Here is a 25,235-nt window from a genome sequence, read left to right as displayed (position 1 = left end):
AGATAGATATCAATTTCCTCTTTAAAAACAAAGGAAAAAAACACACACTGTGGGGGGAGGGGCAAGAGGTGGGTCACCAGTTAACAGTAGCATGTACTGCTCTTGCAGAGGACCCAGGTTCAATACCCAGCACCCATGGGAGGCTCATAAACTCCTGTACCTGGAACTCCAAAGTCAATGGATCAGAAGCCATCTTCTGGCCTCTAAGGGGTCCCTTATGTATGTGACACACATCCTTTCATGTAGATACACACTCACTCATACTTATAAAAAAAGTAATAATAAATAAATCTTGAAAGGACTGACTTTTTCTTTGCTATTTTATTTCTATTACAATATAGTTAATTTTAAAAGTTTTTTAAAATGAAAAACAACACTGAAGAGAAGAATTTTTCCAAGGCTGATTATTTATTAAATATGATTTCATTCTGCCTCTTCCAAAACAATCTTTAGAATACAAGATAGTGGCAGATTTGATTTATAAATTGAACATTTCCCCCAGTCCAGAGCTGGGAGTCAGGTGGGTATCTCTGCTGACATTTATGGGAAATGATCTTTGTTTCTGAGTGGAATTTGTTTGGATTTCTGCAGGCAATGCTCTTCTTATAAAAGTAGGTGCAGCTTTACAACTCAAGAAAGAGAACGTGTCTGGACTATCATCAAAGTCACCTGCATGAAAACAAAGAACATTTAAGCTAAGGATATTAAGGATTTTGCACAAGGAAGAAGCATATTCCCAGAAGATGCTCTAACATGTAATAAGGACAAATGCTCCACTATGTTCATAGCAACCTTATTTATAATAGCCAGAAGCTGGGAAGAATCCAGATGTCCCTCAACAGAGGAATGGATACAGAAAATGTGGTACATTTGCACAATGGAGTACTACTCAGCTATTAAAAACAATGAATTTATGAAATTTTTAGGCAAATGGATCGACCTGGAGGGCATCATCCTGAGTGAGGTAACCCAATCACAGAAGAACACACATGATATGCACTCACTGATAAGTGGATATTAGCCCAGAAGCTCAGAATCCTTCTTAGAAGGGGGAACAAAATACCCATTGAAGTAGTTGCAGAGACAAAATTTGGAGCAGAGACTGAAGGAACGACCATCCAGAGATTGCCCCACTTGGGGACCCATCCCTTAACAACCACCAAACTCAGACTCTATGGCAAATGCCAACAAGAGCCTGATGACAGGAGCCTGATATAGCTGTCTCCTGAGGGCCTGACTAATACAGAAGTGGATGCTCACAATCATCCACTGGATGGAGCACAAGGTCCCCAATGACAGAGCTAGAGAAAGTACCCAAGGAGCTGAAGGGGTCTGAAGCCCCATCGGAGGAACATCAATATGAACTAATCAGAACCCCCAGAGCTCCTTGGAACTAAACCACCAATCAAAGAAAACGCATGGTAGGACTTGTGGCTCTAGCTGTATATGTAGATGAGGATGGCCTAGTCGGTCATCAATGGGAAGAGAGGCCCTTGATCTTGTGAAGGTTCTATGCCCCAGTATAGGTGGATGCCAGGACCAGGAATGGGAGTGGGTGGGTTGGGGAGCAGGGGGAGGGTAGGGGGAGGGGGAGGAGATTGGGGATTTTCAGAGGGGAAACTAGGAAAGGGGAAAACATTTGAAATATAAATAAAGAAAATATCTAATAAAAATTTTAGAAAAAGAAAAAAAGAAAAATTTTTCATGGGCCAGGAAAGGGGACAACATTTGGGATGTAAAAAAAGTAAATATCTAATAAATTAATAATTTTGGAATAAAAGAAAATTTCATGGAATGATGTGATATATATGAAGCATAAAAATGAAAGTTATAAAAAATATATACTGTTAGCCTGAGTGTGAGGGAGATGAGCTCATTCTGAGAGCACTGTCTGAGCAGCAGGTCCATATGAACTTCCCACAGAGCAGCAGTCATAACCTATGAGTACTTTGAAACAGGTCTTTACCCTCTTGGCTCTGCAGAATTATTGCTTGGTATAAGAGTGTTAGGATTTTCCAATATGTATTTGCTACTGTTTCCTCTGAAGAAAAATACGTGTCCATTTGTGATACATATTGCTAATGAATTAAGATATCCCTGGGACCCTTTTTGCAAAACTGACATTTCCCAATCAGCCCGATTATTAGTTACTAAGGAGATTCCACAACACAGGACCTCTTTATACTATGACTTTCCAGGGTTCCCAGAACAGTGATAACTATCTGTAGTTAGCTGGTCATAGTGTGAGGAGTACCAGTGAATAAGGAAAGATTATTTTCATAGATACCCCTAATTTTTCCATACAACAAAGAAGACTAAAACTATATAGTGAGATTCAACCAGTCTTCTATTTTTATCTTGTAGATCCATTCTTTCCCAGCAATAGCCCTCCTAATACCCCATTCTCAGCTAAACATTTGACTCCACCTACAAGTATCAATTCCTGTGGTAATAACTCAAGGGATAATTGTGGTAGGAGGCACTAGTAATGGAAGCCACAAGGCCTGAGTTCTGGCTCACTCTGCTGCCAATGGTCTTAGTGCCTGTTCGTAAACACCCTTTACCACGATTAAGTTTCTCTCTGTATAAAATGAGAAATTTGAACTAGCATATGTCTAGGGTTCTTTCTGGCTTCAACAGTCTGTGATAATTTGAAGAGCCATTGAAGTTTTTTAAACCTTCTGTCTCTTCTCATACCTATTAGTTTAACAGCTCATCAGTCTATACATTCTTACTCAGCTAAGAGTGAGTCCAAATATGTAGCTTCATGTATCTATAGAAAATCACATAAATCTACATATAGTTACAATATAGATTATATTTAGTGTTTACCTGGATAAGTATCATAGGTTTTATATTGTATGATATTATATATCATCATAACATATAATAAATATTAATTATATTATATATGAAATATGTACTTGCTTTGAGGGAGAAGTATTATTCGAGATAAAACATATAGTCTCATAATATTGAATATCTCTGGAATACAAATAAAAGTGTCTTGTGCTTTACCATTTGAGAAGTTTATTTCTGAAGGAATGCTGGGTACAGATCCTATAGATTTGAAAGTTGTTGTTGACATGAGCGATGGTGTCAATAATTTGGACTCATTGTTTTTCTTCAGTCTCTTCTGTTTATGCCTAACATTTATCCAACCTGAAAGAACACAAGAAAAAGTCAAACATGTAAGCCGGGCGTGGTAGTGCACACCTTTAGTCCCAGCACTCGGGAGGCAGAGGCAGGCGGATTTCTGAGTTCGAGGTCAGCCTGGTCTACAGAGTTCCAGGACAGCCAGGGCTACACAGAAACCCTGTCTCGAAAAACCAAAAAAAAAAAAAAAAAAAAAAAAAAGTTAAACATGTAAAATTTATCAAGTAAATTATGTATTAAAATAGGTGAGACTGTGACATAGCAATTGTACTGCCTTCAATAATCCCTCTAAACAAAGGTTTAGTGTTTAATATCTGTTTATTCAGGGAGTTACCTTTTCGATGAAGTTGTGAGAAGTCAACTTGTCCTGTGGTGTGTGACACAGGAAAAGCCAGTGCACTTCCTAAGGATGTCTGCTTTTCCTAGAGCATAAGGACTTGTATGTCACCAGTATACCCAGTATAAAAGATATCTGGGTACTATTTGTAGACTCTTAAAGTACAAATGTTGCCTCTCTGAAGAAAGCAGACTGGCCTTTGTGTGGAGACTGATACAAGTTGCCAGAATTGAAGAGAAGATCATTTGATAATGGAACACTAGTTTATGTTGGAATTTTGATAGAGGTTGTGTTGAATCTGCAGACTGCTTTTGGTAATATGGTCATTTTCCCTATATTAATCCTATCAATCCATGAGCATGGGAGATTTTTCAATCTTTTGATATCATCTTCAATTTCTTTTTTCAAAGACTTGAAGTTCTTGTCATGCAGGTCTTTCAGTTTCTTGGTTAGAGTTACTCCAAGATATTTTACGTTTTTGAGGCTACTGTGAAAGATTCTGTCTTCCTGATTTCTTTCTTAGTCTGTTAGAGTTGCTCTATATAAACTATCATCTGCAAATAACAATATTTTGATTCCTTCCTCTCCAATTTGCATCCCCTTGATCTCCTTCAGTTGTCTTTTTGTTCTAGCTAAAATGTCAGGCACTGTGTTGAATAGATATAGAGAGTGGAAAACCTGTCTTGTTCCTAATTTTAGTGGAATTGATTTGAGTTCCTTTCTTAGATAGTTGCTTAGTTCCATCGTCATCAGAGAGGCATCCTCTGACAGCTGATGGGTGTAGATGCAAAGACCCACACCTAAGCATTAGACAGAATTTGGGGGACCAAATAGAAGTGGGTGAAAAAGGATTGTAGGATCCAAGGGGTTGAAAACAAGGCCCACAGATTCAACTAAGCAGGGCTCATAGGGGCTCCCAGAGGCTGAACCAACAATCAATGAGATTGTATGATGCTGACCTAGGCCCTTTGCGTGTACATTATGGTTGTTTAGTTGGGTGTTTTTGTGAATGCCTAACAGTGGGACTAGGGCTGTCTCTGACTCTTTTGCCTGCTCATGAGACCTTTTACCTCCTACCGGGTTGCCTAGTTCAGCCACGATATAACGGCTTGTGCCTAGTCTTATTGTAGCTTGTTTTGCTATGTTCAGTTGTTATCCCTGGGAAGTCTGCTCTTTTCTGAAGGGCAATAGAGAAGTAGTTGATTAGGGGAGAGGGGAGGGGAGGTGGGGCGGGGAGGAGGGGCTGTGGTTGGGATGTATCTATATAAGAGAAGAATAAAGGGGGGAGGAAGGGGGAGGGAGAAGAGGAGAGAGAGAAGCAGAAACACACACACACACACACAGAGAGAGAGAGAGAGAGAGAGAGAGAGAGAGAGAGAGAGAGAGAGAGAGAGAGAAAACACCAGTTTGCCTCCACTGGAATGTCCTTGAGTGAAGGGGCACTGTTGAGAGACATTAGAGGCCATTACATCTCACATATGGCCAAGTCCCATCAGAAGAGCCACCCAGGCAGCTCACTTGTGAAGCATCTTAGAAATGCTGACATGTAACAAAACACCCATGGAAGGAGTTACAGAGATAAAGTGTGGAGTAGAGACTGAAGGAATGACCATCCAGAGACTGTCCCACCTGGGGAGCCATCCCATTTGCAATCACCAAACCCAGACACTGTTGTGGATCCCAACAAATGCTTGTTGACAGGAGCCTGATATAGCTGTCTCCTGAAAGGGTCTGCCAGTGCCTCACAAATACAGAGGTTGATGCTCACAGCCATCCACTGGACAGAGCATAGGATCCCCAAAGAAGGAGCTAGAGAAAGTACCTAAGGAGCTGAAGGGGTTTGCAGCCCCATAGGAGGAACAACAATATGAACTAACCAGTACCCCCAGAGCTCCCTGGGACTAAACCACCAACCAAAGAGAACACATAGTGGGACTCATGGCCCCAGCTGCTTATGCAGCAGAGGATGGCCTAGTTGGATATCAATGGGAGGAGAGGCTCTTGGTCCTATGAACAGGGCAGTGGGAGGGGGTAGGGTATAAGGGGAGGATGTTTTTTGGAGGGGAAACCAGGAAATGGAATAACATTTGAAATGTAAATAAAGAAAATATCCAATAATTTTTTTTTAAAAAGACAAAGCATTAGAACCAATCCCCAACATCTCACCCTTTCTGTACAATAAAAAGGCTCTTCTCTCAGACATAAATTGAGCATAACCATAACAATTATGTATATTACCAACTATGATATACAATTAACATCTGGTCCACTATATTTGTCAATTAGAGAAAGTATTCTACCATCTATCCTGACTTAAAGAGTTTACAATTCTATATCTGAATGATGTTCTGACTTTAACTTGTGTTACCCTCTGAAAACCATCCTTTCTATATCATCTTATTCAATGCTAAACAACTTAGGTGTGATTATGAGACTATAATTAGTCTTCATCCCCATTGGAAATCCAAGAATGAATTAAATAGTACTTGAATATATAGGAAACACAAAAACATAACTCCCAAAACTTAACCAAATTGTAGAGACAGCTGACTACCTGGACAGTCCTCTATTTCTCAAAACATTGAACCATCCATCTGTCTTCAGCCTTCTGGCCCAGGATCATCTGACAGATCTTAAATGAAGCAGGAATTATGAAGGACTAGTTTACTCTGTCTTTGCAAAGCTAATCTGTCAACTCTCCTGCATTGTATGTCCTTTCTTGGACAGTATTTTTTGCTGTAAATGAGTAGGTCAATTTTTGTCCAATGGCTACATTTCCATAACTGGAGCAACTCTATATGGAGATTTTGATGCTCAGTTTCTTCTTTGAACCATGAAGGGGATATTATCGGAGCAGACATGTCTCATATTCAAATGATCTTTAATAATGAATTAATATTAAATGTCATATTCTGTGGATTTCTGATCTTTTTGGAGACTATGTAGTATATCTGAACTGTTAAGCAGTTTCTATTTATATTGAAGACACTTTATTATAATTAAATCAAAATTTAATATAACCATGTATTTACTATCTGGCCCTTAACTTGTGTTACTTAATCAATCTAAACAGTTTGTAATAGCAGTTATTAGAAGTACTGAGTCTAAGCCTTATATTCTTAAATGTGTTGTATAGGCACAATGCCTAGCTAAGAGTAACAACATTAATTTCTAATTTTGTATCAAAATAAGAATACCAATGAAGACCCTAAATCTGCATCTATTTGTAAATTCTGTACCAATGTAAAAAAGTATAACTTCAATTTGCATCAATTATTAAGATTTCTGCCAATGCACGATTAAGGCCATATAATGCTTTGCTTAAAAATAAATTTTGAAATCCCCCCCCCCCAAAAAAGAAAGAAATGCTGCCATGTCAGTTCACCTGTCACAGTGCCTTGCTTCTCACATCCATGCAACCTACCGTTGGCTACTGGCCAAAAACTCTATGACACAGTTTCTGAAATGCACTAAGTGCTTGGTCAATATTTTTCTAACGGAACCACAGGTGAGATGACAAACAATCCAAGAAATCTGAACCCAAACAAAAGCTCTACTGAGTTAAAAACAGGACCCAAGCCACAGTCTTCCCTTGACTTCCAGAAGGACCCTTGACTTCCTCCATCTTAGCACAAAAATACAATCCTTTTGATGACGTGGAGGCAGACTCCATTTTGATAGTCTTGTCATATGAATCCATTAGGAGACAAATTGATATGATCAGTTCTGTAAAATAGGTGCAATTTAAAGCCACAGCTAAGTGGACATCTTACCTGCAAAGTTCTCCAGCCGAAGCCACCTGCAGTGGAGGGGCATGTGCCACTGCTCCCGAACACTTTCCTTCATCACACAGTAAAACACAAAAATGAGGAACCCTAAGCCAGGAGAACAAGATCAGTCTTTACACCTTCCTCCACTTGTTAGCACCAATCTCTTGACTCAGGCCTACTCTTGTCACCATCGATGCTGCTCTCAGTGAACCCCAGGGGCACGGATGTCTTTCTAATTTCTTTATGATCTTCCAAAAGGCAGCAGCAATAGTACAAAATCAGTATTAAGACTCCATGCCCACAATTGTTTTCCCCCTAGGCTGCTATCCATGCTAGAGCATGAGATGCAAGGACTATTAGGGTACCCAGCCTCAGACACAGTGCTCAGTGATCCTCATCTTCCTGTACTGAATTCACATCCTTGACCTGCAGCATCCTCTCTCATTATCAATGACATGTGGCAGAACTCATTTGTTAGGCTTTAAAAGACATCCCCGCTGGGCGTGGTGGCACACGCCTTTAATCCCAGCACTTGGGAGGCAGAGGCAGGTGGATTTCTGAGTTCAAGGCCAGCCTGGTCTACAAAGTGAGCTCCAGGACAGCTGGGGCTTTACAGAGAAACCCTGTCTCGAAAAACCATTTAAAAAAAAAAAAAAAAAAAAGATGTCCCCGTGCGCTCACTCATGCTTCAAGAAATCAATTATTTTGTCTTGACAACATTGTGACATTTCTATACAGATGCCCACATGGTGAGTCCCAGCTATGTGACTGAGACTTCTAGGAAGCAGACACCCCAGTCCTGAAATCTTCAGATGACTACAGAAGCAGCAGACTGCTTGACTCCAAATTCATAATGGTCTTTGAGCCAAAAGGGAATCATTAAATTGTGCCTGGATTCCTGACCCTTGGACATGATTGAGAGTAGGCATGTATATAGTATTAAGCTGCTGGATTTGGGAAATAGGTTGTTACACAGCCACAAATATCTGATACATATGTTCTTTGGCATAACCAAAGCATGTGTAAAGTATGTCCAGCTCTGACTTTGTCCGGCAAGTGTGAGGGAAGTGCTGGAGATATCAGCTGTTAATGTGGGGCATTTTTCATTTCTATCCTATAAAATAGTTCCTGGGGAAATGAAAGTAGGATTTAAGATTATTCTGACTGAAAAGACCCTGGAGGACTAATTGGATTTCTTCAAGATGGGGATGGAATTGACAAAAGGAATTCTGGTCAATACTCTAACTTTTATTTATGGTCCATGTCCAAAGTCATTATCCACTAAGCTCATGCAGATACCTCAACCTCTTCCCACTTGTGAGCTGCCATGATCCTTGGCTTCCATAATATGGGCCCTCCTTAGACACATCATTCTCTGCAGATCGCCCATCTTATCTTCTGCTGTCAAGCCTTTGAAGGTCTGCCTTCTGTCTGCTTTTCCTCTTCATATCACGTTTCCCTCTGACCACAAGACTATGTGTGGTAACTCAGTAGACAGCTGTTGACTTGACCGTCCAGGCATGTGACACGTAAATTCTCATTGTCATCTATAGTCTTAGTAATACTTGTTTGGACTTCAAAACATATTATGTGGGTCAAGTGCTGTTTGGAAATCTTTGTTCTCCGTAAAGAGTTCAACTTGCCTCTACATTGGAAAATTATCCTGAAAGTAAATTAGCCCTAGCACTCATTGCAAACTGAGCACAAGTCAGTGGGGTAAACAATTTCAAAGCATATATCAGATACTGTCCTAGCAGAAATATTTTATTTACTGCTTCTACTACTACTACTACTACTACTACTACTACCACTATTACTTGCTTCATACTGGGGATTCAACCTGGGTCCTTACACATGCTCAGAAAGTACTCTATCATTCCAACTATAGCCCTAGACCTCTTTTTTTTTTCTTTTTTCTCTTTTTTCTTTTTTTACTTTTTATTTAGAAGCAATGTCTCACTAAGTTCCCAGGTAATGTCTCACTAAGTTCCTTGAACTTTCAGTTCTCCCACTTCATCTTGCAAAATAGTTGTGATTACAGGTCTATGCCATGAGGTCCAGCCCAGTCAAGAGTCTTGGATTGAGGAAAGTGATAATCTGCTGAAGCTGACGCTAATTTGACCACCAGTTGGGTTCACAGTGAGGGCTTTGTTTTAAGATGATGCTGACAAGCAGACGTACTCAAAAGTAGAGCCAATGAGCATGGTGACGGGCATGGGGAAAGTTTGGAGTGATATATCTAGATGAGGAGATACGTTTGGTAGAGGAGATGCAATGGCATTAATCACAGATCCAAGAGGGCTGTCATGAAGAAGACAAATTATGCTTGCTCTCTGTGTGATTGCCAGGTTCGAATTAGGAGTGATGGGAGGAGGCCCAGAGCAGTCATGTGCTAGCAAATCACAGCTGGTGTTTACTAAAGCATGGCAGCCTACCAGGTATTGCCTTGCCGTTCTCCTGTTTCTAGGTAAGAAGCTTTGGACTCCATGATCTTTAATAAACTTTGCCCAGGTCACAGAGCTGGTCTGGAGTTGGCAACATCAGCACTAAGCAGGTACTCACTATAGACACCAAGGTCCTAACCATCTTACTTTCCTGCCATCCAAGGAAGAAATGTGGAATAAGACTCATAGGGGATCCAAAGCTAAATGCTCTGCTTCATGGAATGCTAAGCTTTCAGTCCCTGGGAAGTTTCAGAAAGAGCCAAGTGACTTTCTGTCACTTGATGGAGAGTTGGATTGGCAAGATCTTGTTTCCCTGATCCCAGCCCTGAGGCTCCCTGATTCCAGGTGGGAGGCAGCAATCTGGAAGCCTGTCTCATTAACTCTCCCACGGGCTTTATTACTATGTGGAGCCAAACAATGGCAGTGATGGATTCAGTAGTGTTGTCTCTGAGCAACAGCCACCTGAAAGGCAGAGCAGCAACCCGAGGAGAGCAAGCGTCAGCTTCAGAGCAGGGAGATTCCTAGCAGCAGCATAAGAGACAGACATGACAATGAGCACCCACGACTACTCTGATCCCCTGAATTCAGTTGTGTGAGTTCTCATACTTAAAGCTTACGCGTGAATTCCAATGAGCAGACTGCCAGCTCTCCCTCATTTCCTGGAAGCTTTCCTTTCTCTTTCCCACAGCATACTGACCTGCTTATTTACTACCAGATATGCACGGGATAAGGTATTGGGTTGTTTGTTTGTTTGGCTTTTGCTACTAGCATTTCTATGTGCTCCCCCTCCTTTACAAAGGGCTTATCATAAGATTAATTTTTTTTCTCACCTGACCACAGGACACCCACCATTCAGTCACGGCTACAAATTAACCATTTGTCTTTCAAATTGCTAGTTTGTTCACCTGTTTCATTGCAGAGCATGTGTGTGTGTGTGTGTGTGTGTGTGTGTGTGTGTGTGTGTGTGTGTGTGGTGGGCAACTTGACTTTGAAACTCAGGGTTTTGAAAACACTGTTGCTATATAGGACAGCACATTCTATCTTATGGTCAGGACAAGGAATAATTGATTGACATAAAACGTGTCTGACAGACAGTATGCCTCTGTTCTCATTGGTTCTGTGAGGCTCTTGCTTTCATCTTCAAGAGAACACTTGATTATATTCTACATATTATTTTCCCTTCTGCCAAGGGATGGAACACTGGCTTTTTCAAAAACATCTTTCTTTTCAAGTTCCAACCAGCTTTATAGTCTTTCTTCAACCCCACTTTTAATACTCGGGACAAATTTCTCCTCAGATTAGTTAGCCAGAAAGCATCCTGGAAGGGAGTCTGCAATGAGAAGGGAGTCTGCACAGGATCCTAATCCACTTCTACAGACACTCTCTACCGAGACTTAGTTCTTGTGACTTGACAGAATATCAAGTTAGAGCACCTCAGCCTGAGTTAGGTGGCTTTGTCCACTGTAGAGCCATTACCTCTTTCTTTAACCTCTGTCATAGTTACAAAGCACCAAATAAGAACATGCCAAGAATTGCTAAGAAGTTCATGTCTACCACCAGATACAATCAAAAGGCACATGAGTGGCTGGGGAGGTGGCTTGGCAGCTAAGAGTGCTTTCTAGAAAAACATGAGGGTCTGTTTTTCAACCTTTCATGTTAAAAGCTAGAATGGCACAGACACCTGGAACCCCAGTGCTATACAGAGTGGAGTCAGGAGAACTGCTAGAACATGCTTCCTGTCAGCCTATCTCCCAGTTGAGTAAGAGACCTTGTCTCAAATAAGGAATAAGTGCTAGAAGATGTCAGCCTGTGCGCATGCCCATGAATCTCCACATGCACATGCATAGCTCTCTCTCTCTCTCCCTCTCTCACTCTCTCTCTGTCTCTGTCTCTCTCTGTCTTTCTCACACACACACTCCTCACATGCACACATACCACACACACATACACACCACACACACCACATACATACATACCACACACACATGCATACATCACACACATACATATACACCATACACACATGTGTACACACACATACATAGAAGAAAACTGCATATTTTATGTTTTCCCACATTCTACTCAGAGCTGTAGTCTTCTGCTCCTTGCATTTAAGCAGCTGTGTGACTCAGCAATTTTCTAGCCTGCTGGTTTAATAAAATAGTAAGATATATGATGCAACTGGAGTCTATGGAGTTCAAAATGTAATGTCACTACTGTCTAGTAATAGATAGTCTCAACCAGACCATGCACTTCAAAAGGTAAACGCAAGTGTGAATCTGTATATCAGCACATGTAGTGTGTTGGTGCTATGAGTACTGTAAGAACTCCTGCCATGCAGTATGTGATACCAATATCACAACTAGAGAAAATTGTGCTAGCTTATTTGTAATGTTCATTCCACCTATGTGTAAGAGGGGGGCACCATGTAGTCACTGAATGAAGGCTAACATCTAACTGCTATGTCCAAAGATCACTTGTTGACTCTTTGGGAGCAGGGATTTCCTGAAGTTTGGTTTTTGTTTTTGTTTTCTTTTTCTCTCCTTTAAATTCTGGTATGTGGGATTATTTTCCAAAACAACAAAGCTTTCTTTGTTGGATGTCTAGCTAGCCATAGAAAGTGCCAACATGCAGTAATTACCTTGCAATGTATTACAAATGGCAAAAAGATACAAGAAGAAGATCCTCACAGGTCCCCAGGCAAAAAAGGCAAAGCCCCAGGTGAGGCCAAGTAGAAATGTCAAACTGATTGTGCCTTTGAGGTCATTCAGGATCATTTTCTTCCGAGTCTTCTGGCTTTGGGATTTCACAGAAGTCAATTGAACGAGAACCGTGCAGAACATGGAGAGATTCATGAGAAATATGAGGCAAAAATAAGCCACCACGGAGATGTAAAAGATGTGATCGTCTTTAATCCAACAACTGTAATAAAGCAAGAAAGAGAAGACTATTGTGAGCTGTAAACATAAACTACTGCTTTCTGGGGACCCGACTAAAGTCCCTGGTCAGCTTCATCCAAGCTAAGGATATTCAGACCGAGAGAGATGAAGCAAGACAATGGAGTTCACTCATAGCCCGTAGAGGCAGAGTTGGGCTTAGATATTATTCTCCTGAGCCCTACTTCTAGTACCATACAATGGAAGCTTGTGTCCTACAGGACACATGCACAGTAACCTCAGTAAATTTCCCCGAGAAACTATTCTCTTCTTCAACAAGAGAAAAACAAATTATGTATTTTTCCCCAAAGGAGCTCTCCTCCCCACCCCTGCACACACCTTAAACCAGAGCATTTATTTGAAAGATGAATTCTGCTTTGCATGATAAGTATCACAATAAAAGGGCAGGGGCAAGCAAGAACATTCCTGAATTCTATATCAAACAATGATGAGATGATCAGAGTTAATGAAAAATGCAACAAAAAAGAAGATGGCTCTCGTTGTACTGCTTTAAAATATGATGCATTTGGACCACAAAAGGCAGCAGTGACTACTAGATGCCTTAATAGCCCTACATTTTCTATTAAATAAGAGATGTTCAGCGGTTCTGGTGAGAAGATGCTTCATTGAAAGACATTTCTAACTATGAGACACATTGCTTTTGAGTTTTGAAGGCAGACAAGCTTGACTAAGTCAAATGTGTGTCTAATTAGCTGGAATCTCTTTCTGAATAAAAAAAATCCTTTGGGACATGTTATCCACACTGGTACATGTCAGTGTGTGTCAGTGTGTGTGTGTGTGTGTGTGTGTGTGTGTGTGTGTGTAGTCTCATACTTAGGATTCTCGGTCTATCATTTTCATCCAAAAACAAAACTACAGAAAACTCTCAAAATGAGGCAGCACTATATTTTCGGATACTGATGATCTCTGACATGGGGCTGGAGAGATGGCTCAAGTAAAGAGTACTTGTTGCTCTTACAGAGGACCTAGGTTTGATTCCTAGTACACACATGATTGCTCGCAAACCACCTAAAACTCAGATTCTAGGAAATTGGATGTCTTCTTCTGACTTCCCTGGGCACCAGGCATGCACATGGTGCAATTCATATATGCATGCAAATACTCACATGCATAAAATAAATCCATCTAAAGGAATTGTTAATGTTGATCATATAGAGTGGGAGAGCAGATTAGCAGTTATCAGAGAGAGTAAGAGGGAGGGTACAAGGCTCCAGCAGACAGGAGGAATATGTTCTTGTGTTCTATTGCACAAAGTAGTGATTATAGTAAACAATATGTGTTGTATGTTTCAGATTACTAACAAAGGCATTCAGATGTTGGTACCACAAAGAAATGATAAATTTTGAGATAATAGATATGCTATTTGACCATTTTAGATATCATTTGGCCATTTTACAATGTAAATATATATTCAAATATTTTGCTATATTTTACAAAGAAGTATAAGAAATGTGACTATCTGGGTGTCGTGGCTCAGGCTTGTAATATCAGCAATCTGGGAAGCTGAGGCAGGAGTTTACAGTCAGCCTGGACTACACACTAAGTTCCAGGACATCCTGGGCTATATAGCAAGACAAAATTCCAAACTAAAAAGTGATGATAATAACAAAATAACATTTAAAATAAGGCAAACAAGCCAAAAACTCTGTGCAAGGAAATAGCCACATGTTTGACTATTGGTAATAGGAGTTACCTGAAAAGAGAAGAAATTCATAGCTGGGGGTTGGGAAGAGGCTTTTCAGCCTCTACCCTTTTGTACTTTTAGATTTTGTACCCTGTGGTGAATTACCTTTCAAGGTATAATTATTTACAAAACAAAACTCTTAGAGCCATCTGCCTCTTACTAACAAATCCACATATAAAAAGGCTCTTTGTGGGGGGAGTGCGGAGTTGATTTTGTTCTGGTTTTGTTTTTGCTTTTGATCTTTGAAGAAGAATCACTATGAGACAGATACTGGGGACCTTTTAAGTCACGAAATAAGCAAAGAGGGAGGACAGAGCTGGTGACAAGATGGAAGGGGAAAGAAAAGAGAGGAAAATAAGGAAGAAGTAGGAATTTTAATTAGAAAGCCTCTGCTACAGAGGTCCTTCTACACTTGATCCCAATGCAGAAGGACAAGAAATCCATAGTGGATGTGATTTTGAGAGGCCATGGTAAAGGGATTGGATATGGGGAACTTTTTTTTTATTAGGTATTTTCCTCATTTACATTTCCAATGCTATTCCAAAAGTCCCCAATACCCACCCCCTCACTCCCCTACCCACCCACTCCCCCTTTTTGGCCCTGGCGTTCCCCTGTACTGGGGCATATAAAGTTTGCAAGTCCAATGGGCCTCTCTTTTCAGTGATGGCCGACTAGGCCATCTTTTGGTACATATGCAGCTAGAGACAAGAGCTCCGGGGTACTGGTTAGTTCATATTGTTGTTCCACCTATAGGGTTGCAGTTCCCTTTAGCTCCTTGGGTACTTTCTCTAGCTCCTCCATTAGGAGCCCTGTGATCCATCCAATAGCTGACTGTGAGCATCCACTTATGTGTTTGCTAGGCCCTGGCATAGTCTCACAAGAGACAGCTATATCTGGGTCCTTTCAGCAAAATCTTGCTAGTGTATGCAATGGTGTCAGCGTTTGGAAGCTGATCATGGGATGGATCCCTGGATATGGCAATCAATAGATTGTCCATCCTTTTGTTACAGCTCCAAATTTTGTCTCTGTAACTCCTTCCATGGGTGTTTTGTTCCCAATTCTAAGAAGGGGCAAAGTGTCCACACTTTGGTCTTCGTTCTTCTTGAGTTTCATGCGTTTAGCAAATTGTATCTTATATCTTGGGTATCCTAAGTTTCTGGGCTAATATCCACTTATCAGTGAGTACATATTGTGTGAGTTCATTTGTGATTGTGTTACCTCACTCAGGATGATGCCCTCCAGGTCCATCCATAGGAACTCCACATAAAACCAGAGACACTGAAACTTATAGAGGAGAAAGTAGGGAAAAGCCTCGAAGATATGGGTACAGGGGAAAAATTCTTGAATAGAACAGCAATGGCTTGTGCTGTAAGATCGAGAATCTATAAATGGGACCTCAGAAAATTGCAAAGCTTCTGCAAGGCAAAAGACACCGTCAATAAGACAAAAAGACCACCAACAGATTGGGAAAGGATCTTTACCTATCCTAAATCAGATAGGGGACTAATATCCAATATATATAAAGAACTCAAGAAGGTGGACCCCAGAAAATCAAATAACCCCATTAAAAATGGGGCTAAGAACTGAACAAAGAATTCTCACCTGAGGAATACCGAATGGCAGAGAAGCACCTGAAAAAATGTTCAACATCCTTAATCATCAGGGAAATGCAAATCAAAACAACCCTGAGATTCCACCTCACACCAGTCAGAATGGCTAAGATGAAAAATTCAGGTGACAGCAGATGCTGGCAAGGATGTGGAGAAAGAGGAACACTCCTCCATTGTTGGTGGGATTGCAAGCTTGTACAACCACTCTGGAAATCAGTCTGGCAGTCCCTCAGAAAATTGGACATACTACTACTGGAGGATCCAGCAACACCTCTCCTGGGCATATATCCAGAAGATGTCCCAACCGGTAAGAAGGACACATGCTCCACTATGTTCATAGCAGCCTTATTTATAATAGCCAGAAGCTGGAAAGAACCCAGATGCCCCTCAACAGAGGAATGGATACAGAAAATGTGGTACATTTACACAATGGAGTACTACTCAGCTATTAAAAAGGATATGGGGAACTTAAATAAAAAGATTGTGCAGCCAGAGGGTTGTATGACTCCAAAGAAGGCTCCAAAGAGATGGAGTGGAATACAAAGCTACTCTTGAGAGTCAAAGAGATGGGCTTATACATCAAATTTTAAAGAGAAAGGGAACAAGGGAGAGGGGAGAGAGAGAAAGAGAGAGAGAGAGAGAGAGAGAGAGAGAGAGAGAGAGAGAGAATGAATAAATCTGGCCAGTTTACTACAATGGGAAGTTTTTCAGTCTCCTCCTGGAAAAGCTAAAACATAGAACATGTTTTCCAACTCACCCCAATATTTCCTTAGACTAGCCCATGATCTGTGAGATTTTGCAGCCAAAAAAGCTGCCAGTTACATAGTATTTGCCATGGATCAGGCGATAGGTAAAGCAATGACATTTTATCTTGTACATGACACTGAAAGCAAATGATATTCACCCCATTTTCCAGAAGAGACGCATCTAAAAGGCAGATGACTTGGCCACGATCATACAGCATCCAAACATCTAATCATTCTATGGGTGAGCATGGCTGTGTTTGAGCAGAAAGGCTGACACTGAGTTTTCTATAAACCCAGTGCTAAGACTAAGTCCCCTGGCCAGAAACATCCTACCATTCTTAGAACCACCACCACCTGAGAAGCAAGTGCTATTGGGTACTTACAATGGAGTTGTTGGGCTCAGAGTTCCATACAGGTCTTTTCTTACACTGAGTATAATGGCCACTGTGATTGCTGGGATTCCTAGAGTGGTCAAGCCAAGGCAAAAAGAAAAACAAACAAGCAAGCAAGCAAACAAACAAACAAACAAAAACCAAAACTGTTATTCAGGGGGAAGGATCCTAACCCAACAGGTGTGGGTCTGTTACATTAAGACACTATTTAAATTAGCCACAGATGTGTGGACACCAAAATACCATTGTTTGCAAAACGTTTGTGAATTCTTCCAAGTTAAATATTTCTAGGAGTTTTCCAATCTGCTAAACTAAGCAGCATGCCAGTGACTCCAATACGATGCTCACTACTTATTAAAACAGCTCAAGTGCCAAAAACTTAACTTTGGCAATAGAAGCATTTAGTTGATCAGAATACAAATCCACTTGAAGCGTTTCCTCTCAAATGATGGGCTATCATTTTCCCCTCCTTTTCAATTCTGCCCCTTCATTCCCACTATGTCTTTGTCAAGGTCACCTTGGAGGAAGGGCACACACCATCAACTGCAGCCTTCATTACTTTTTTGACAGGCAAGCCATTTAGACACTCGTTACTAGTTTGACATTTCGACTAGATCGACCAGTTAACAGCCGCTCAATTCAGCCACACTATAATAAAGCAATCAGCTCAGTTAAAATGGTCAAGCATGATGGGAGTATGGGTATGGACTATACAAATTCAATTTCATGTACAGTTCAAAACTGAGCCAACATTTTTTGTTCCTAAGCTTGCATTTTTCCTAATGGGAGCACATGCATTCACACACACACTGTATGTAGGAGTTGGAAAACACTCCCCGAAGCTATCCCAATCCCCATAGTGGCAAGCATCTTGAAAAGTCCTCCACTGCCCCAAGTGTGATAAATAGACCAATCCCTTCTAATTCTGCTAGCCCACACCTAGTGCAGGATCCACTCTCGTGTGTGTGTGTGTGTGTCTCCTGGCCTCCATCTGTACACCATACTACATACACATGTACCCACACATAATCCATATCAATATTAAAAAAATTCTTTGAAATGGCCCTATAAATTGTTCTGTTGGCTTTTGCTTGGAGTCTGGGAATGGAGTCTCGAGAATCACACTGGGAAACCGGCTGAACTAGAGCTCGCTGTGTAGCCGAGGATGTCATTGACTTTGGCATGGCAAGCATGAAGCTCTGTGCTCAGTTGTTAGTTTTTTATAAAATGTGGACAAATTTATTTTCTTAGACAGGAATTTAAAAGCATATACCTTCATAACATAGTGCTTTGGCTCAGGAAGGCCAACTGTTAAATCTACAGAGATCGTACTATTTGTCTTCCTGACTCCCTGCAGTGACCTAGCAGTGCCCCTTCTCCTTGTAGAGCATCCACAACAAAGGTTAGCATCTCAGCTTATCTGAAGTTTGACAAAATGTACTATGAGCCTTTACCAAAGGGAGAAGAAAAGAACCTTGGAGCAGGATATCATATCTCTCTCTTTCCTCTGGGAAGACACTTTTTTGTTCTCAGTCCTTGGTTTTGCAGAGGTACGGAACTTTGTACCCTGCTCCCTTTCAAATGGAACTGTAGAGTAGACATGCACATAGCTTGCATTTGGAACTGACCCCTCCACCATGGAGAATTGCATCACTTGGACAGTGTCATCTGTTCTCTTTCTCTTTGCTATTACTCCTTTCAGAGCCGAGAGAAGTGGAGGTCTGCTATTTTAGCTACTCTTCCATTCACTGTGGAAATTATAAACTGTATCTATGTGTGACTCGTATCTTTTTCTCAACTGCTTCCACAGTCAGACCTTGGCCATGGCTTGACCTTAGTTTGTGATTATATTTGACATTTTTCAAGATTCTCCTGCCCTTGAGTGTAATCTTTAGCCTTTCTTGCCTTTCCCTGTATTTTAGGAAGTAGTATAAAATAAGATACTCTGAGAGACAAGAAGCAAGCTATAGAAACTCTACGGTATGGAGTAAGGGAAGGATGAAAGGTCTGTGAATGTAACTGGTGAAGAGGAAGGATGCGTGCGATAAAGGAAAGAAGCTATCTATGCTGAGTTGCATTCCTGGCTTCTCCCAAGGGGAAAAGTGGTCGTGACTGGTAAACAGTCTGGTAAGGGTCAATTTGGGATCTTGCTTCCTGTCTCATAGGCAATATGGCAAGATGATTGGTACTAAAAGTCCAAACTTTGGAGACAGGCTGCCTAGTGCAAATCTTGAGTATGCATTTTACCAAGAACAAGTGCGCACGCACGCACACACACACACACACATACACACACACCTCCTTGTATATTTAGTGAAAATAATAATGGGGCTCATTTTATACAGATACTATGAAGACTAACTACATGGACATTCAGAGCACTTTAGAATATCAGCTGGCAGCTAGAAAAGAGACCTGACCATTCACTATCACATCAGTAAGTGTTGTTGCAACTTTTGTAAGGATTGGGCTAAAATCTCACAGGGCTTAGCACAGCACACAAGCTGCTGTTCAATAAATATTTGGCACAATCTCTTTAAGTTTAAAAGCTCTCTCTTCTCCATTCCTCCACCATTGTGTGCACTACGCCTGATTCAGCTTCTCGCCATGTCTTCTCACAAGAATCAAGAGATTCCTGGCCAAGAAACAAAAGCAAAATTGTCCTATTCCTCAGTGGATCCAGATGAAAACTGGTAGCCAAGTTAGGTACAACTCTAAGAGAAGACACTGGAGGAAAACGAAGCTGGGTCTGTAAGGATTCACACAATGGCAAGACTGAGGGGTTTATAATGAATTGTCACCAATCAGTCCTACCAGATGGATTTCAACATTTTTAACCTGGAGACTTGCTTGGGTCTTAAATTAGGGTGTTTGTCCAGTAATAAAATATAGAAGCTTTCAAAAAAAAGTTTAAAAGCTGAATGTAAGAACCACATGAGCAGGAAGAGAAATGCAGGTCCAAACTCCAGTGATGCAATCCTTACTTCCTGAACTACACTAGAAAGAGAGTTGGGTCTAAAATGATGTCTCCTGTACTTTGAACAGATCCTCCCAAGTTCATATGGTTGAAACTTGATCCCCATTGCCACTGTATTGAGAAATGAAATCTTCAGTAGTTGGTTCAGTGATAAAGGACCTGCTTTCAGGAATGTCTTCTCTATTACAATAAATGGGTTCCTAATTTTTTTCAGCAGTGGACCTTTATAAAAGGATGAGTTCTGCTCCCTTCCCCTCACTAATAGCCATAAACATAATAGAATGGTTCGCACTAAATGTGGACTCTTTGATCTTTTATTTCTCATCCTCTGGGACTTAGGGAAAAAATAACTTTCTTTGTAAATTACCCAAGAGGGAGGAAGGGGATGATGAGGAGGAGAACACAGACTAAAGTGGAGTTAAAAATTAAAAAAAACAACAACAGTATTTTAAAGGAGACATCAAGCCCAGTGGTAGAATACTCACCCCAGCCAGCCAGACAAAACTTAAGGATATAATTTGGAATGTATGTGTTGAAGACTTTGACTAAAGCAAAGTACATGTGGACTGCTTCCAGGCCCATCCAAGTCAAAGACACGAGGAGAAAGTAATGGAGTGCCACTGCAGCCGTGATACATAGTCCTACTTTCTGAAATGATGTCAGCCAGGAGTTCACCAGAAAGGCTAGGTTGAGCATCAGTAACGCTGTGCATAGGTTGATCAGGATTTTGGAAGGATAATCTTTTCGAAGTTTGCTTTAAAACAAACGAACAAACAAACAAATGTTAGGCCAGGCAGGCTCTCTGTGTCAACTTGAGCACTGCCACATCTTATCATATAGATAGTAGAACAAGAGCTGTGCCTTAGCTGTTCCCTTACTGCAGCCTATGAGCCATACAGTGGCTCTGTTTTCTTGTGAACATTTTTGTCTGTTGATAACGTTACATTTTCATCACCCTGGTGGATTCCCAGCCATATAATTCTAGGGTTTGGATATTTTGTTTGATTGCTTGTTTGGTTAGTTTTTAATTGTTAATACAATTAAATTGGTTGCTTGTTTAATTTTTTGTTGTTGTTCTTGAGAATTCCATGCAGCTCTGCAATGAAATATCATTCTGCCTCCATTTCCTCTCCATGTCCTTCCGTGCTCCCCATATCCTTCCGTGCTCCCTCACCTCACCCCATCAACCTAATTTAAGCTCAGTTTTAAAAATAATTATGGTTTCAATTAGCATTTCCTGTGATGAGTAATGATGCTGATGGCCTTACCATATGATAATATACTACTAAACCATTTGGATGTAAATTAGAGCTGCCCATGGGTGATTTTTTTCTGTGAAGTGTTCATTCAGTTCTTTGCTTCACTATTCAACTTTGTCTTGCTTTTTAATTTGCATACATGTCCACACACACACACACACAGAGAGAGAGAGAGAGAGAGAGAGAGAGAGAGAGAACGCACAAATCTTCTCCCAACCTCCTGTGGTTGCTCTTTCACTATCTTAATTTTTTTTCCTCTGATGAAAGGGTTCTTGCCTCTAATAAAACTTCAGACTTTTCCTTTTATGGTTTCTGTCTTTCTATCAGGGTAGAGAGCTTTTACTCCTAATTGCAAACCTCTCACTTTTAAAATACTCCAACAACAGTTATTTTGCTTTATTTTTATCTTACCCATTTCAGAATCTAACGATCTAGCCACTTCCTGTTGTGTTATATTCATAAACTTAACAAGGTTTCAATGATAACACATCATCAGACCAAATTCAACTCACTCAGTGTTAAGTTGTAGCAACTTACTGGAAAGCTATGTATGTCACCATGGCAATCCCCAGGAAAATGGAGGAGATCCCACATCCTGTATATGTTATAATCACTAATATCCGTTCATTTACTGCATCCACTGTAGACCTGGACAAATCCTAGAATTGCAATATATAGTACTTTATGTAGTTGTCAGAACAAGTTTATAGTAAAATGTTTCTGGTACATATGAACAGTTGGTCCCCAGGGCTTATAACAATCCTGTTAGAGCTCTTATGTAGCTAAATGATGTGGACAGCTATGGGATAAGACCATATATAGTTTGACCAGGCCTAGTACACCTTCCTGTGGACAGAGCATGGAAAGCCATCAAGAAGACTAAAAGTACATTTAGTCCTTAGTTTCATTGTCATTAACATGTTCAGCACTTGAAAATATAACCAAGCTAATGGATTTGAATTTGGGATGCCAAGTGAATCCTTATCTGAACTGAGTGTCCCAAAACGCTACACAGAACATAAAAACAAAGATTCCTTCTCCTTAGATCTTAAATAACTTTTATAAAAGTAAGAGATAAAGTGGTCCTTTGTCTAGAGTAATAATCCAGCAATGTCCCAATCGGAAGACCACAAATACCTGAAATGGCATGCAAGATTATTTGAATATATAAGTGCACTAGTTTGAGATGAAATCTATAGCTTTCATTAGATGCTTATAGTTCTCTGGCTCATAAATATTAGGAATTTTTTTTAAAGCTAGGAAGTGCTAATCTTTTCTGGAAGTTCTCAGCTAAAAGGAATTTAACAGTCCTTAGAGATAGCTTTTAGTTGTCACAAGTGAGGAAGATGCTATTGATATTGACTGGCCAGAGACCTGAACTGCTGCTGTCCAGCTTACAATATGCAGGATTGTTCTCCACGCCATAGAATTATGTGCTCCAAATAGCAATAGTGTTGGGATACGAAAAACACTGATTCTCTCCTTTCTATTATTCACACCTCAGAAGGATGATCTAAGTTCCAAGCAAGTAAGACCATCTCAAACCAGACTGTAAGGTTAATTGCTGGTAGAGCTAGAGTGTGAGCATAGGGTTTTTTGACTCCTGTTGTAAGGTGCTAACTAGTTGGGAGTGAGCCAACAAAATTGTCACAATTTGACAATTACTGATTGAATGTTTTTATATATTAAATAAAAATTTAAAGGGAATATAAAAAATGCTTAAGTCAGGTATAGATGCTCACTGCTATGCATCCAGTACTTGGGAGGCTAGGCTAGGAGTACCATGACTTCCAGGCCAACCTGGGCTACACACTGAAACTATATAGTACACAGAGCTTCTTCAGCTATCACTTACAATTTTATAAAGAGAAAGATAAACACCTGTTTCACGCTGCTCTATTTGGGTAAACGTGCTAGAGGAGAGCCCTTTTTCTGCTTGTATAAAATTTCTCCATTATTTAGTTTGCAAGCACATTAATAGCTTGAACCTAATAAAAGTTGTCAAAATTCCATTGAAGAATGATAAAGGAGACAACTCACCATTAAGACTCCAAAGTGGGTGAGGTGGTTACACTGACAGATTGTATAATTTATATTGCTTTCCTTGAGTTTACAGCCTGATGGATTCCATCCACCTAGCCCATCTGCGGGGGACAGAAGGGAATTTCAAAGCAATTTTGCTTTTCTCAGAAATGTTTAATTTTTCATTATATGCACCATCCGAACGTGTGTTATAATTAGCATTGTTTGTTAAGACAGCAAGGTAGAGATACAACTGAACAGCAAAATGCAATTACATTTAATAAACCAAATTGACGTATGTGTCAGGAGTACAGGGTGGGGGTGGGGAGGGAATCATTGTCACTTGCTTCTGTCTCTATACTACATCTCTACAGATTAAGGTAGATTCTAATCATGAACAATTGTTCCTGTCACCATGCTGGAGCTACATGTTTTATAAGTAGCCAATAAAAGAAATAGATCTGGAAATTTTGGGAAGGCCTAGACCTTTGCAATAAAGGCTGTCACTTAGTGAACTTGGGACTGGCATTTATATTAGAAACAGCCAGTTCCACCCAGAAACTAAGTGGGCTCAAGTGATCGTGTTCCGAAGATCCTTATAGCCAGTTAGAGCCTTGTAGATCTTGGGTTATAGGGCTGGTTTAGGATGGTAGTACACCAAAAGCCTTATCTGAGGACAGGTATCCAAGTCTGAGCAGATGCCGTAGATTTCAGATGTTCTAGGCTCACAGCATAGAGAGCCAGGGGCAAAGGGTCTCCCTGGGGTGTTCCAGCAACTGTCACTAATCAACACAGGGATGAACTTATTAAAGCTGTGGAGGACAGAGCTTGTCACTTTATAGGACTATTTTTCTGACAGACTTGGACAAGCCAGGAGAGGATACATTGTTTCTGTTTGTCAGAAAGAGGTGGTATTCTGTTCCCTGAAGAGCTAAGTAAAAAGAGTGTTGTCTCTTTTCTCTCTGATTTCTAGATGGGAAAAGTACCCAAGCAGAGCTCCCTAGGTAGAGGAACGTTTCTCACCACTAACCATGGCGTTCCTAGGAGATGCTGGTTGTGTGGGAGAATTCTTTGAGATTTGGTATTAACTATAGAGGCCCCAGTAGAGGTGGCAAACCTTAGAGAAACACAGTCAGGAGGAACCACACCCAGTACCTCCAAACAACCTTGTTTTCCCTAAAATTGGGCTATTTTATGATTTCTATAATAACTGTCTTACCAAAGGGAGCTTTCTTAATTTTCACGCCCTAAAAGTCACATAGGGTACCTTGGTCATGCAGAATACTCTGTAGTGCCTGATTGGACAGCAGCTGACAACCAGCCCTCTCCCCCAACCACCAACTGGGAAACGTCTAGAGGCATGTCAAAGTCAGCTTCTATAAATACTTACTGTTAGTGTCAAAATCCCAAAAGGCACAGTAAACTTGATCATAATTCTGCAAAAATGAGAATTACAGATAAATACCTTTCTGTGTAAGGTCTACTGGACAAAAACAATACACATAAGTGTTTTCAAGGGTTTTAGCCAGTAGAGCAACAGAGTGAGCATGCACACACGCATGCGCGCGCGCGCGCGCACACACACACACACACACACACACACACACACACACACACTCACACTCACACAGGGAGAGACTGGGAGGGTATCATTTATCATTTATGGTTTGGTTTAAAGTCTAATTCCACCTGGCTCTGGACTGACAAGTAAGAAAACCACATATCACTGCATGGCAGTGTGGCATGTGTCATTTAGTAGTTTTGGGATCTGCCAATTCATACAAGGCCCAGGGGGAAGCTATGGAGAATCAGTGAAAGACTGATATATGTTAGGTGTTCTTTAGAAGGCTTTGGAATTTGGGAATCACAGCTATGACCATC

General features: G+C 40.7%; 1 protein-coding gene across 1 annotated transcript in view; it reads right to left on the bottom strand.

The window, feature by feature from the left end:
* Positions 1–389: 389 nt before the first annotated feature.
* Positions 390–25,235, bottom strand: part of Adgrg4 (adhesion G protein-coupled receptor G4) — an 86,126-nt gene continuing 61,280 nt past the window's right edge. The window contains exons 14-22 of the mRNA NM_001362885.1: positions 24,745–24,790; positions 23,373–23,476; positions 21,870–21,991; positions 20,559–20,827; positions 17,088–17,166; positions 12,349–12,629; positions 7,267–7,368; positions 3,019–3,162; positions 390–669 (exon numbers count right to left, since the gene is read on the bottom strand). Of these exons, the coding sequence (NP_001349814.1) occupies positions 479–669; positions 3,019–3,162; positions 7,267–7,368; positions 12,349–12,629; positions 17,088–17,166; positions 20,559–20,827; positions 21,870–21,991; positions 23,373–23,476; positions 24,745–24,790 (1,338 nt within the window). The 3' untranslated portion in view covers positions 390–478. The remainder of the gene's footprint in view (positions 670–3,018; positions 3,163–7,266; positions 7,369–12,348; positions 12,630–17,087; positions 17,167–20,558; positions 20,828–21,869; positions 21,992–23,372; positions 23,477–24,744; positions 24,791–25,235) is intronic.

The sequence above is a fragment of the Mus musculus genome, chromosome X (genome assembly GCF_000001635.26).
Source record: "Mus musculus strain C57BL/6J chromosome X, GRCm38.p6 C57BL/6J".
NCBI lineage: Eukaryota > Metazoa > Chordata > Mammalia > Rodentia > Muridae > Mus > Mus musculus.
The sequence above is the reverse complement of the archived record's forward strand: the minus strand, read 5'-3'. Positions and strand labels throughout refer to the sequence as shown.